Below are 13,152 nucleotides of genomic sequence, written 5' to 3' on the forward strand. Positions count from 1 at the left end.
TTTATTACTGTATAGTGTTCTGTTGAATGAATAGACCACAGTTTATTCATCCATTCATCCTGTCAATAGACATTTGCATTATTTCCAGTGTTTGGTTTTCATAAATAATTCTGCTGTGGACATTCTTGTATTTGAATCTTAGTGTACATTATAAGCATTTCTGTTGTGTGTGTAACTCAAAGTGGAATTTCTGCATATATTTATCTTCAGCTTTAGCAGCTAACGTTAATGTGTTTTTCTAAGTGAGAGATGAATATACATCCGTCAAAATGGCTAAAGGGAAAAAGATGGAAAATATTGTTGTGCTTTTATGACGTGTTGAATGTGATTGGAGCAGTGCTATATGCCTAAAGCTAGCTGTTTCCCATCGCCAACACAAGCCCTTCCTGAGTACTTTATCTAGTGCTCCGTGAATTAGGGATTTTCCAGTCAGGCCGCTAGGAGCAGGCACTGTCTCTGGCCCTTTGGTAGGTTCTTTCCCAGCCTGGAGTTGTTTCCTAACACACATGTACTCATCAGTACTCCGCTGAGTATCTGAAGAACCCTGATCTTCATAGCTCTCTCGTCTCTGTCCAGTGAATTCTAGCTGCCCAGTTTCCTGAGACTCAGCTGTCTTCCCAACTCAGGGAAACTGCTGGGCTCTTCCTCAGTTCCCCTCCCTCCCTTCTTGCATCTTGTCCTAGAAACTCCCCCAAGGCAGTCAGCTGAGGTGTTCATAGGGTCACTTTGTCTTCCTGACTCTCAGTCCCTCTTGATTTCCTGTGGCCTGGAACCATTGCTTTATGTATTTTGCTTTGCTTTTTTATGGTTGCATCCTGGCCAAAAATAGAAGTTCTTCTTTTCACATGTAAAATGTTCTGACTATACTATTATCTTATAAAGTAAAAATTCTTTATTTTGTATAGTTTTCACATTTTTAGAGCATTATTTCAGAGAGAAATGGAAACAGACCCACACAGGTATGACATAAAGTACAGATATTGTGATTAGAACACAAGCAGCCCCTTTTAGCTCTAGATCTAAATTCATTGACAGCAGCTTTCAGATTATACGGTACAAATCAGTGGCAGGGCTCCCCTACATTTAGTCAGTTTAAAGCTTCATTTAAAATCTGTTCTTGTTAGAGATGTTACTTGTCATCATCATTATCTTCATTATCATTCTTTACTGTTGATGTTTCTTCTTGGATTACATTTTTGTCCCTCTGTAATTATAGCGGATGCAAGCACTTGATTTCTTAAAACAGAAAAGCTGCCGTGCCATCTACCAACGTGCTTCTCTTCCTAAGGATTAGTGAAACACCAGGCAAAATTGTTTCAGCACAGCCTCACATGGGGATAGACTGACACAGGTCTATTGTTCAGTTCTAGACATAACTTTTTCAGCTGTATTATTTTTCATTAAATCTTGAGCTTTTTATTTTGGAAGTGGTACTTTTTCTTATTTCTATTGCTGATTTTTTCTGTATGTGAAAAATGTATTTAAGAGCTGTAGGGTTAAAAGCTCTAGCAGCATTTAATTTCAATATTCTCAATTAATTATGAAAGTAGTTTCAGTTATGACATAGACTGATTAAAGTAGTGGAAATAGCTTTTTCTTTATGAGATGTCTATTTAAACAGGATTCCAGAAATATAATACCCAGAATCTGTTTATTTTTATCATTAAAAATAAAGATACTTATATTGAACACTGTTTTATTAAGACACATTATTCTATCAGCTTTGTCTGTAGCATTTCTAGTTTCCTTTAGACTTGTGACTGAGAGAAAACATTCTAGTTTAATCCCACTATTTGACCCATGTAAGATAATGATTGTTTAGCCCTACACTTTTATTTACTTACTAGAGGCCCAGTGCACAGATTTGTGCACCGGTGGGATCCCTTGACCTGGTGTACGGGCATCGGGCCAAAAATGGCTCTCTGACATCCCCTGAGGGGTTCTGGATTGTGAGGGGGCGGTTCTCGGGTGACACACCCTGGAATCAGGCTCCCTCCTCTCTGGTTCTGGGTGTGTCCCCTGACAACTGCAGCAGCCAAGTCACTGCAGCTCCTGCATTGAGCGTCTGCCCCCTGGTGGTCATTGTGCATCATAGCTACCGGCCGGTTAGCTGGTCACTTAGGCATATATATATGCAGTGAAGTTCTTTTGTAACCATGGGCCAGCTGCAGGAAAACAGCAGGAAACTCCTTCTAGTATCCTTTCAGAATTAAGGGTAAAATTAGATAGCATTAATAATCTCTACTGGGATCATAACAATTTCTCACTTTTTTAAAAATGTGAAATTGCAGGAGTGTCCCTGCTGTTGGAAATCACCAGAGGTACTTTCTCAACAATTTTGTTAATATGAAAGCTAAAACCTGAAACTTTACTCCTTGCCACTAAAGTTTACCAACTTTTTGCATGAGGCAATGAATACTTTATAGGCTCTAATAACTGAATTTGTAATTAAGCAGGATTTAAAATGGACAATAAAATTATTCAATGGAATATAGAAATTTTGGGGATTTCTTTGCAAGATTATTTTGCAAGGTTATTATTAGATCTTATGAAATATACAATTAAGAACAGCCCTATTCCTTTTATAAGCATAGCATCATACACTAATTAAAATTTCATAAGGACCAAAAGCAGTTTGTTATACTAAAAAATAACTTCCCAGATGAAACTTTTTTTGTGTGTGTGTAAGATCTGCTTCTTAGGGTTCGTAGAGTTGGATTTTTGGTTTCTTAATCCTGTTCATGTACTTCTTTTAGTTCTCTTGTTTCCCTCACACGTGCCTGATTGACATTATGATGCATTGGTGTGGGAATTATGAAAAGTTGTTTTCCTGCAGCTGGCCCATGGTTACAAAAGAACTTCACTGCATGAAAAGCAAACATATCACTCAGCAGACAATGCTTAATCTGTGCAGGAGCCCAAACCTATTGCTGTTCAGTGGCAGAAGAAAGGAGAGGGATTAATTTGAAGATGCTTGTGCATGACATATGGTAATTTCTCCATAGGAAGGAAGTGTCAAATGGTGACCTCTAAATCTTAACATTGACCCCCAGTTGTAGAATGTGTGTGCCATACGGTCCTTTTGCCTTTTCATATGATAATTTAAGCTGAACCATTTTCCTGGCAGCATAACTTTTGAAAGAGCATTTTATAAAGACTATAACATTCACAACAATTACTCTTAGAATATAAAGCTTTTGTATAGTAAAAATGTTTTTTTTTTGAACTCCAAAGAATGAACCTATGTCAGGATTCTCCTAATAAGAATATATAGTACATATATTCTTTATAAGTTGGCATATTTTAAATGGAGTTTTGATCATACGAGGGTGGGAAATTGAAATTATTTCAGTGGATATTGGTTTGAAAGATTAGAAAATAATTTATACATAATGTTAGAAAATCATTAGAAAAAATGTAAGACCAATATGAACTTTACATTATGTGATACATTTTCAAAATTGAGTTACACTTTGCTAATTTTTAATGTGTTGACATTTTTTCATGGTTGCCTTATTTTGTTTTAGAACTGTTTCTATATTAGCTGATACATCATTCAATCTAATATTAAAGAGATCTTGGTTGTAAGAGGAATTTGAACTACACTGTGATTGCTATTCAATAAAATATATCATTTCCATGCTGTGATCTTTAATGACCATGCCTGTCTGATTAAAACATCATTTTTTAGTTCTACATTTACTATATTTTGCCACCTTTGTTTTCATTCTTCACTAATACTGAGCTTTTTTTCAGAAACTGCTGTACCTCAATTCTCTCTTTTTTTATTTCTCCTCTTTTCCTCTGCAAGTTCCTGCACCTGTCATTTCCGCTCGGTCTGATGCTGATCACTCTGGCTCTGACCCCACTTCTACTCCTGCTTTCCATTCCTGTTTCTTAGTAAATGAAGGTATTCTCTCTCAACTTCTACCAACTTTCTTTCAATCTGTGCTTTATTCTAATTTGACATGTTCTTTTTTTAATCTAATTTATACACTTATCTGCTTTGGTATGTATGAGATGGTAAAGTTTCCATGTTCTAACTTTATTTGCTAATGTCATTGATAAGGGCCAATTATAAAAATGTAATGTTATGCCAGGCTGGAATAAACCATGTTTCCTGTATCTAGAATGCTGTTAAAGAGTGGCCCAGATGCTAATCTTTGATGTGAAGTGGGTGTTGAGAGGTGCATGGTTTTCATGATAATGCTTGCCATGGGAACCCTGGTGTTAGAGCTGCCAGTTTATTTTTACCTGTAGCTTACTTGTGAGAGACACACCTTACTCTCTTTACACACCATGTGCCCTGCTTAGAGGGGGATGTCACAAGTCCCTTAATTTACATTTTCATTTGAAAAGTCTTCACAATGACGATTAGCAGCAGTGATTATAAACTGATGGGAAGTCACCTATTTTATCTTACTTACTATTTCTCTTTCTGGCCGAGTCAAAAATGGGTCCTTTTAGTTTTTAAGATGTAGTTAAGCTATCCTATTATCCCTGTGGAGTTACACTAGTGGGAAGTCTTTTTGAAATGGAACCCACAAATCTTTATACCTCACTGGGATTATTTATACTGCCTGGAAGCTTAATGGAAGTTGTGAGCTCTTGGCTATATTCACTCTCTTCATTGTGGGTTCAATCTTCACCAGTTTGGTGAAGATATAAATATCTGATTCACTTTCTAAGAAAAGGGATCAATAAGAACTTTAATATATATCCCTCTGTTGAAAATAATTTATTATCTAAAAGTACATACTCGTCACGTTAATTAATGTAATTGTATATTCTCAGTTGAACAGAATTTCCCTACTGATAGGATAGATCTTTAGATAGGTGGCTTGTCCCTCACTCACACAATCTCTTTTAACAATCCCAATAATCATTTTGAGGTAGGGTTTTTATTATTGTTAGTTTAGATTATTTTAAAATGTTGATTGGCTGAAATTCTATGATCACAGATAACTCACCTTGTAATGATGGTAGTAAACAAGTGTTTTTGCACTTATTCTTGATTATTTGTCTTTAAATGCTACCCTCCAGGAGGTAATGGTAGTTACTATGCATTCATAGTAGCTTTATATATAATTTGGGAAGAATGTAGCATTTATTGTATATATATTTTTCAGTTGCCTTTGAAATAGGGTTGACATGATTACTTGAGAATGTCTAGATACTGGTACTTTAAAATACTGTGGTGGTTTACGGTGTTTGTCTTCTTCATATAATCAGGTTCCATATTGTGGATTAGAATTTTGGAAAAAGTAACATTTATTCCAAATAATGATGCTTATTTGTTACTAATGCTTAAAATTATGTAAATTTCAGATGATAAGTTTACTATATAGTGGAATGTCTGAATTTACCTACCTCTCAAAATTAGTGTATGTTACTTATTTCAGCTCTGATTGTGATTAAATATCTGATTCACTTTCTAAGAAAAGGGGTCAATAAGGACCTTAATTAAAGGCCCTGTGACAGAGAAGGGGACATCTCTGTTGACTGACACGATGGTAATAGAAAGAGGGCCTGGCCTCATGATGGACATGGCCTGTCTTTGGATATCTGTGTGAATGTCCTCGTAACTGAAAGTGGCTTCAAGTCTGTGGCTCTGGAACCTGTTTATTTCTATGCATTTCCATCCTTGAATATGTACTTGATTTTAGAGGGACTATTTAGAAATGTGTTTTTCATGTAGAATTTGCACATACTTCACACGGAGTGTTTCTGTGTTTTGTGTTTCTGGTATACGTACATAAAGAAAAACCTTTGAATTAGGGAAGGCCAGAATGTTTACAGTATTTTTAATATGTTACATTTTAATAGGCTGGAGTCAGCTGGCTGCGATGCATTGTGTGATGCTGCCAGATCTGCTGGGACTGGACAAGTTTCGGCCTCCACTTCTAGAGATGCTCGCTCGGAGATGGCAGGATCGATGCTTGGAGGTAATGTCGAGGTGACATGGACAGAAAACAAAATCATTTACAAGGCATTGGACAAGTGTAAATTTTAAACAAGATGATCAGTGTATGTCTAATTTCTTATCACCTATTTATTATGTGATAGGAAATATGGATTCATGATTTTTTTTCAGTTTATGTACTAAACAGCAGTGTTTTGCTTGCATATTTGTTTACTTTTTTAACTAGTAAGTATTTGATAAAAACTTTCATATACTTTATGGAACTGGTTCTTAAATATTGCTTTCTATAGATTGTGCACATATGTTCACACACACATGCAATACACCCACCTCCCCCAAAACTGCATGCTCAGGTATAATCTCACCAGTCAAATTCTAACAGAATAGCCTTTGTCCAATAGAAGGGACTGTGTTATAATAAAAGGAGAAGGTCTTTGGACTAGAAGAGACCTGGATTTAAATATCAGTTCTGCCAATTATTAACTCTGTGACCCTGGGCAATTTACTTAACCTATTTGAAGCTCATTTGTAAAGTGGGGATAATAATATATTACTCACGGGATTGCTGTCAGGGTCAAATAAGGTAATGCAAGTAAAATAGTTAGTGCAGCATCTGACACGCTGTAGGAGCTCAATAAATGATAGCTATTATTTTGTGCTAATGGATTATGCTGTATTAGATATTGCTTGGCATATAATATCACCAGGGACTTGGAAACATTTTAAAGAGATTTTCCTTATTATGGTATTTGACCTATATAGCTGTAGCAGTTTGTATCATTCAAAATTTTTAACTTACCAAATAGAATTAACATATTTGCTTCTTTTCTTGTCTTCCCTCCCTCTATTCCAAGTGGAATTGCAGCATACTAAAATTTTCATGGTTTTGCCTTGAGTAATATTTTAATTCACTTTAAAGTCAATTATAAGTAAAAACATTTTTTATTAAGACTCGTATCAGATGCTATTACCTTTTCCATTATAAATGTTAATTGATTGGTACATCACTGGACAATTGACTAGCTTCTTTAACTTCATGCCTGTGGCACTTTTGCCAAAATAAAAAATAAACTAAAACTGCAAAATAAAAGTTGTTGAAAGAAAAATAAAAATAATACAATTTTGAAAATTAGTGTTCTTCTGTAGAACTCATTACAAGGGAATATATCTGTTGAAAACACGTTATTTAAGCATGTGTTAGGTATATATGAATGTGTGAATTAATACATGCATGGTGTGTAAACAATACCTATTTAGTGTGTGTGTATATATATATATATATATATATATGTGTGTGTGTGTGTATATATATATGTATATTATAAAGATTCACTAGCTAAGCTTAAATTTCTTCATGCTAAAAGAGAAGACAAATTTAATAGTTCTAACGACTTTTGACAATATTTATATAGAAATTTTGAAATTGAATGTGCAAAATTAACATGCAAGACTCTTTTAAAAGCTTTTGGAAAAAAGAAAATTTAAACCCAGAGCTAATTAAATGTACAAACATAATTCAGTCTATTAGTGTTAAAATATTTTTCAATGAAAACAGTAATTAAAATGTCTTTGATTTGCAGGCATCCAATTTATTCCACTTAAAAGTCCTTAATTTCCTGTTTGGTTAGTAGTTTTTGTCATGTGGATAAATGTGGTTTATATAGTCTCATTCTGACTTCCTAGTTTTAAACAGCTCACCTGCTGACCTGCTTTTCTCACATTGGGATCTGTGGTCTCAGGTCAGAGAAGCCGCGCAGGCCCTGCTTCTGGCCGAGCTGCGAAGGATTGAGCAGGCGGGCCGGAAGGAAGCCATCGATGCCTGGGCTCCGTATTTACCTCAGTACATGGACCACGTCATGTCACGTAAGAGATCTTATGCATTTCCACAAAGCTTTCCGTGCTCATTGAAAAGTACCAAAACAAAAGTGCGTCATTTACCTTCCAGTGAAAACAAGGGCCTCAAATTCGCTCATTCATTTTCTGAAATCCCTAGGGATTGGAGTTTGGTAAGGAAACAAAACAAAACAAAAAGCAAAAGTTATATAAATATCAAGATATTCACTAATGGATTGACCCCTTATAAAATTAATCCCCCCCAAATCCTACCCTATTTAACACTAGTCTCTGTGTCTGCCCATTGCATTATGTTTAACAAGTGCCAACTTGTTAGATATTGATCATATGATATGCAAGTACAAACACAGGCAGATGCTTTCTAAGTTGAAGTTAGGATTGTGAATCCTTCAAAAATAAAGATCTGGTAGACTAGTGTACTATTGAAAAAGGGAAAATTAGCAAGGGTTTGACTAATGAATTTTTCAAATGAGTACAATTTGAAGGGATTGGGAAAGACCTTGGGAAAAATTGTTGAGATTTTATATATATATATATTGTTAATCCTCCCCAGAGGATATTTTTCCAATGCTTTTCAGAGAAAGTGGAAGGGAGGTTGGAAGGGAGGGTGGGAATGAGGGAGTGAGGGAGAGAGAGAGAGAGAGAGAGATAGAGAGAGAGAGAGAGAAACATCAATGTGAGAGTGACACATCGATTGGTTGCCTCCCGCACATGTCCTGGTCAGGGGGTAGGGGATGAATCCGCAACCTAAGTAAGTGCTCTTGACTGGGAATTGAACCCATGACCCTTTGGTGCGAGTTTGGGGATGGGGCATGCTCTAACCCAGCCGTGGGCAAACTACGGCCCGCAGGCCGGATCCGGCCCGTTTGAAATGAATAAAACTAAAAAAAAAAAAAAGACCGTACCCTTTTATGTAATGATGTTTACTTTGAATTTATATTAGTTCACACAAACACTCCATCCATGCTTTTGTTCCGGCCCTCCGGTCCAGTTTAAGAACCCATTGTGGCCCTCGAGTCAAAAAGTTTGCCCACCCCTGCCTAACCACTGAGAAATACCGGCCAGGGCAAAATATTTTTTGCATAATGAAACCTTTGTACTCATGCTGCTAGGTCAAATGTGCACTGAGGAAAAGTTGTATTTGGGCATTCATAATTTTTTTTTTTTCATTTTGGAAAAGGTATGCTTCATCCCAGTTCAGCATTTGAGTCATTCTTTATTTTCCTAAAGAAGAATTCAGAATTAAAATTTTAATCTGTTATGAGTATAAGATAAATAAATCCATTTTAGCTGTTTTGTTTTTTTAAAGATAAAGTTTCAATGAAACTTTTAAAACATTTTACTCTGAAAATTTGGCCTGGCTTTTAGGTGGATTCAATTTAAATGACCTTTTGCAAATGCCAGTTATTCCTGTTAATGAGATACTCATTACATATGTCAAGAGAGACAATGCATGATTGTATAAGAAGGAAATGAAAACCAGATTCAAACAGGATTACAATTGTTATAACTAGTATAACTCTACCAGATGTTTGCCAGTGGTGACTACAGTGGTTGTTTACTTAGGTATGTGACCTTGGACCCTTAACCTTTCTCAGTCCAGTTTTGTCACAGATGAAATGAAGATAGTGAGACATTATAGGATTATTCTGAGGATGGAATGAGTTAATCTTTATTAAGCATGTCAAACCATGAGCAGGCCATGGTAAGCACTATATATTTATTTATTTTTAAAAATATATTTTAGTGATTTTTTACAGAGGAAGGGAGAGGGATAGAGAGTCAGAATCATCGATGAGAGAGAAACGTCGATCAGCTGCCTCCTGCACGCCCCCTACTGGGGATGTGCCCGCAACCCAGGTACATGCCCTTGATAGGAATCGAACCTGGGACCCTTCAATCCGCAGGCCGACGCTCTATCCACTGAGCCAAACCAGCTATGGCTATTTATTAAATAAGTGCATTCATAATCTGTAAATTTAAATATATTTTGCACATATAATTAAAACATCACAAATTAACTATTCCAATTAAAATTCTTTAATCTGTTTAGGGAAGACTATTTACTGAGAGAATATTATTTTTTATTTGCTTACTGGGAATTTTTTCATTTTAATTAAAGGAAGTTAAGTTAAACAGGGTTTTTAGACATTAAAAAGACTATGTAAGTTATTAGGCTTAAAGCTCTTACATAAATGTTTATAGGTGTATAATTTTTGTTGAATATAAAAAAGTTAAAAAAAATAAGATGGGATGAAAAAAGCTCTGCTTTTGCGTATTTGCAAGTTTGGAACAGTGTTCTTTGTTCAGTAGCATGTGGCATTAAGTTTACAATCTTCCAGACAATAGAATGATCTCATCAGCTCATCATAAACCTTATTGAATAAAAGATCCCCCAACTTAAGGACCAACTATGAGTATAGTACTATAGAGCAGATTGAAGGTGAAACTAAATAGCAAATCACTAGGGATTCTTTTAAACGGAGAACAACTTGGCCCACGTGGCTTAGTGGTTGAGCATCTACCTATGAATCTGGAGGTCACAGTTTGATTCCTGGTCAGGGCAAGTACCCAATCCCAGTGTGGAGCCTGCAGAAGACAGCTGATCAATGATGAGAGAGCTCATCATTGATATTTGTCTCTCTTTCCCTCTCCCTTCCTCTCTGAAATCTATAAAAATGTATATTAAAAAAAATAAAACAAAAGAACACTATTATGAAAATAATTAGAATCATTTTAAAGACATTTTATTTAGAATGGACTAGTGTAGAGTGGGAAAATTGATTAAAGTAGAATAAATAGCTGGGAGGCTGTGACAGAAGGGAATGGGGACCCAGACCTAAATATAGAAGAGGTAGAATAAGAGATAATTCTGAGCCTTGATTACAGATTGCATATAAAGGTCTAAGAAAAACACCAAAGATTAGCACCGCCTTGTATTCTTGACAGTTTGGGAAGAGAGATGCCATTAGCAATGGTGGTAGATTCCATTTTATATTTTTCTTGGAAAGAAGAGAATGAGTTAGGTACAACATAAAGGCATTACATGATCACAGACTACTCCCTGAAGCAATGATAAACATGTGTATGTTGCTAGGTGAGATGTCTGTTAGAGTCCAGAGAGGGTACAATACAAGTAAAATAATGATAACATCTACCACTTTCTCTGTCAGGCTTTTGCTACCTACTTGGTCTGTATTATTTCACCAAACTATTGCAGTAACCCTGTTAAGTAGGCACTATTGTCACTGTCACCCCTACTTCCTCCCCCCCAAATGAGTTAATTGAGGCCATGAGAGATTAAAGCTCTTTCTGAAGGTCCCTCAGTGACTAAGTAGTTGTCAGACTACAAAGCTCATGATCTTTAACCACTGTTTATTGTCTTCTTCCTCCAGCATCCTTAGATTTTAAATAGAATTGGGAGTGGAAGAATGAATGAATATTTGGCTTAAATAATCTTGCTTTTAGGCAATGGCATTTTAGCTTTATTAAATTTAACAACCACAAAATGGAGCACAAAAATAACTGTAAAAAATTACTCATAATGGTTCGCATCATTATTTAAAGAAGCATAAACTAGATTGTTTTTGGTCAAATTTAAACCTTTCCATTAATGTAAATTAAAGTCCTTGGTATTTAGTTATTATATCCTGGAGTACTTTATAAATTAACTGAATGCTGGCTTATATAAAATTTTAATCTTATCACTTACTGCAATTGTATTTTTTAGTAAAACAGGCATTGTACATATAACTAAAACATCTTACTCCAACAACTCTTGCTATAATGTATTAATCTATTCTGGAACTTTTATATCGACTGGGTGTAAAATTAGTTTTAATTTGCTTTGCCGGGAGCTTTCTAGTTTAATAAAAGGATGTCAAGCTAAGGAGCAGGGGTTCTGAATGTGTGAAAGGAGAAGAAAGCATACAGCAAATGAGGAAGGACCACATAGGGCTGCTGAACAGATTTGCTGTCCGAAGGGATCAAAGGTTATGGAGCCAGCTGGTGGGCAGCCCACACCTGCCATCAACATGCTTGTAGTGAAGTCGCTTCTGCCATTGTCATTCATGTTTGAGGAGATGGTGATTGTAGCGAGTTGCAGCATGAAGCAATCTTTTAGAAACTTAGAAGTTATTCTAACATAGGAATCTTCTTAATCACTAAAGTAGGTAAAATATGAAGCAATATATCTGGTAAATACACTCATCTGATATTTTCTTATACTTTAATCATCCTAAGCACTTAAAAATATGCAATAATTGCCTAAGCAATATTGGCAGCTCCTAACTTATCACTGAGCTTGATCTAAGAGTCCCTTGGTTTAGTTATTTGAAACTCAGAAAATGCTTTTACTTGAAGAGCAGGGTGTCGTACTGGGCTGGTGGACTGTGTTGGCCATTTGTCTTAGAGATGCGGAGTGAAGTTGCAGGTGTCTAGCAACTTTCTCTGACTTCACAGTCAATAAATGAGTGAGCTGGGATGACCAGTCAACTGGCCATGTTGACTGGGGTCTTCTGGAATTTTAGATGCATTATGCAATACGAGCCTTTTGTGGGTTTGTCTGAGAACGTAAGGAAAGCAGTGGGCCAGAAGCCAATTGCTTTTCTTAGGTCTATTGAGAGCTCTGAACGAGAAGCTTTGGACAGCACTCAGCCCAGTATATACATAACACAGGCAGGGAATGTTGGCCGGCTGTCCCCTTTCCTTTCCTGTGCCGGATTCTATAGCTTCGTTCTCCTGTCACTGTCTCAGAATTGACCTTTCTTTATATTGCCCAGGGATTCTGGCAGTGGACCAGAAGTCACTGGGGAGGCAAAGCAGCAATAGTCCACCTTAACTGAATAGCCAGTTCATAAATTTTCACTAAAACCAAGTCTTAATTGAGTGATACAAGACTTCTGTTTCAGGTAATGGAGCTCTGTCCCTGAACCTGTTAGGAAACATTCTCTCCCTTGCATATACAGTCAGTATGTGTGCTTTTAATGCCTAATTTCTGGTAGAAAATTAGAGGTTAAGTGCATTGTGATTCTTACTCTCACAGTAACAGGACTGGAGTGATAAATAGTAGATACATTTTAAAGTGACATAAGTGTTGTAAATATTTTCTGAGTTATCACTCTTTAGCATGTATTTGCAATCACTTTTATGCTACAAAACACTTAAAATTTTATTGATTATTCTTAATAAGAAAGGATTCATGCTGTTTTCTGCTGTCATAATTCAGATGAAGATAAAATATTATAAGTTGTCTCAGATTTATTTTGAAGTGAAGATATTTTGCATAATCTGATTTTATGTATTTCTTATTTGTGACATTCTACATGCAGCATTTTGATAATTGACTTTTTTATGAGGTCAAGCACCTGCTAGTT

General features: G+C 36.0%; 1 protein-coding gene across 4 annotated transcripts in view; it reads left to right on the forward strand.

The window, feature by feature from the left end:
- WDR7 (WD repeat domain 7) overlaps nucleotides 1–13,152 on the forward strand; it is a 287,515-nt gene that overhangs the window by 83,162 nt on the left and 191,201 nt on the right. For 3 of the 4 annotated variants that reach the window (XM_070420352.1, XM_070420351.1, XM_070420353.1), the window contains 3 exons: nucleotides 3,812–3,910; nucleotides 5,827–5,945; nucleotides 7,663–7,786. In XM_070420352.1, coding sequence (XP_070276453.1) covers nucleotides 3,812–3,910; nucleotides 5,827–5,945; nucleotides 7,663–7,786 — 342 coding nt within the window. The remainder of the gene's footprint in view (nucleotides 1–3,811; nucleotides 3,911–5,826; nucleotides 5,946–7,662; nucleotides 7,787–13,152) is intronic. The other variant, XM_070420354.1, reaches the window with a different exon arrangement.

Source organism: Myotis yumanensis, unplaced genomic scaffold, assembly GCF_028538775.1.
Source record: "Myotis yumanensis isolate MYYU_CA2020_CCGP unplaced genomic scaffold, mMyoYum1.0.hap1 SCAF_7, whole genome shotgun sequence".
NCBI classification, from domain to species: Eukaryota; Metazoa; Chordata; class Mammalia; order Chiroptera; family Vespertilionidae; genus Myotis; species Myotis yumanensis.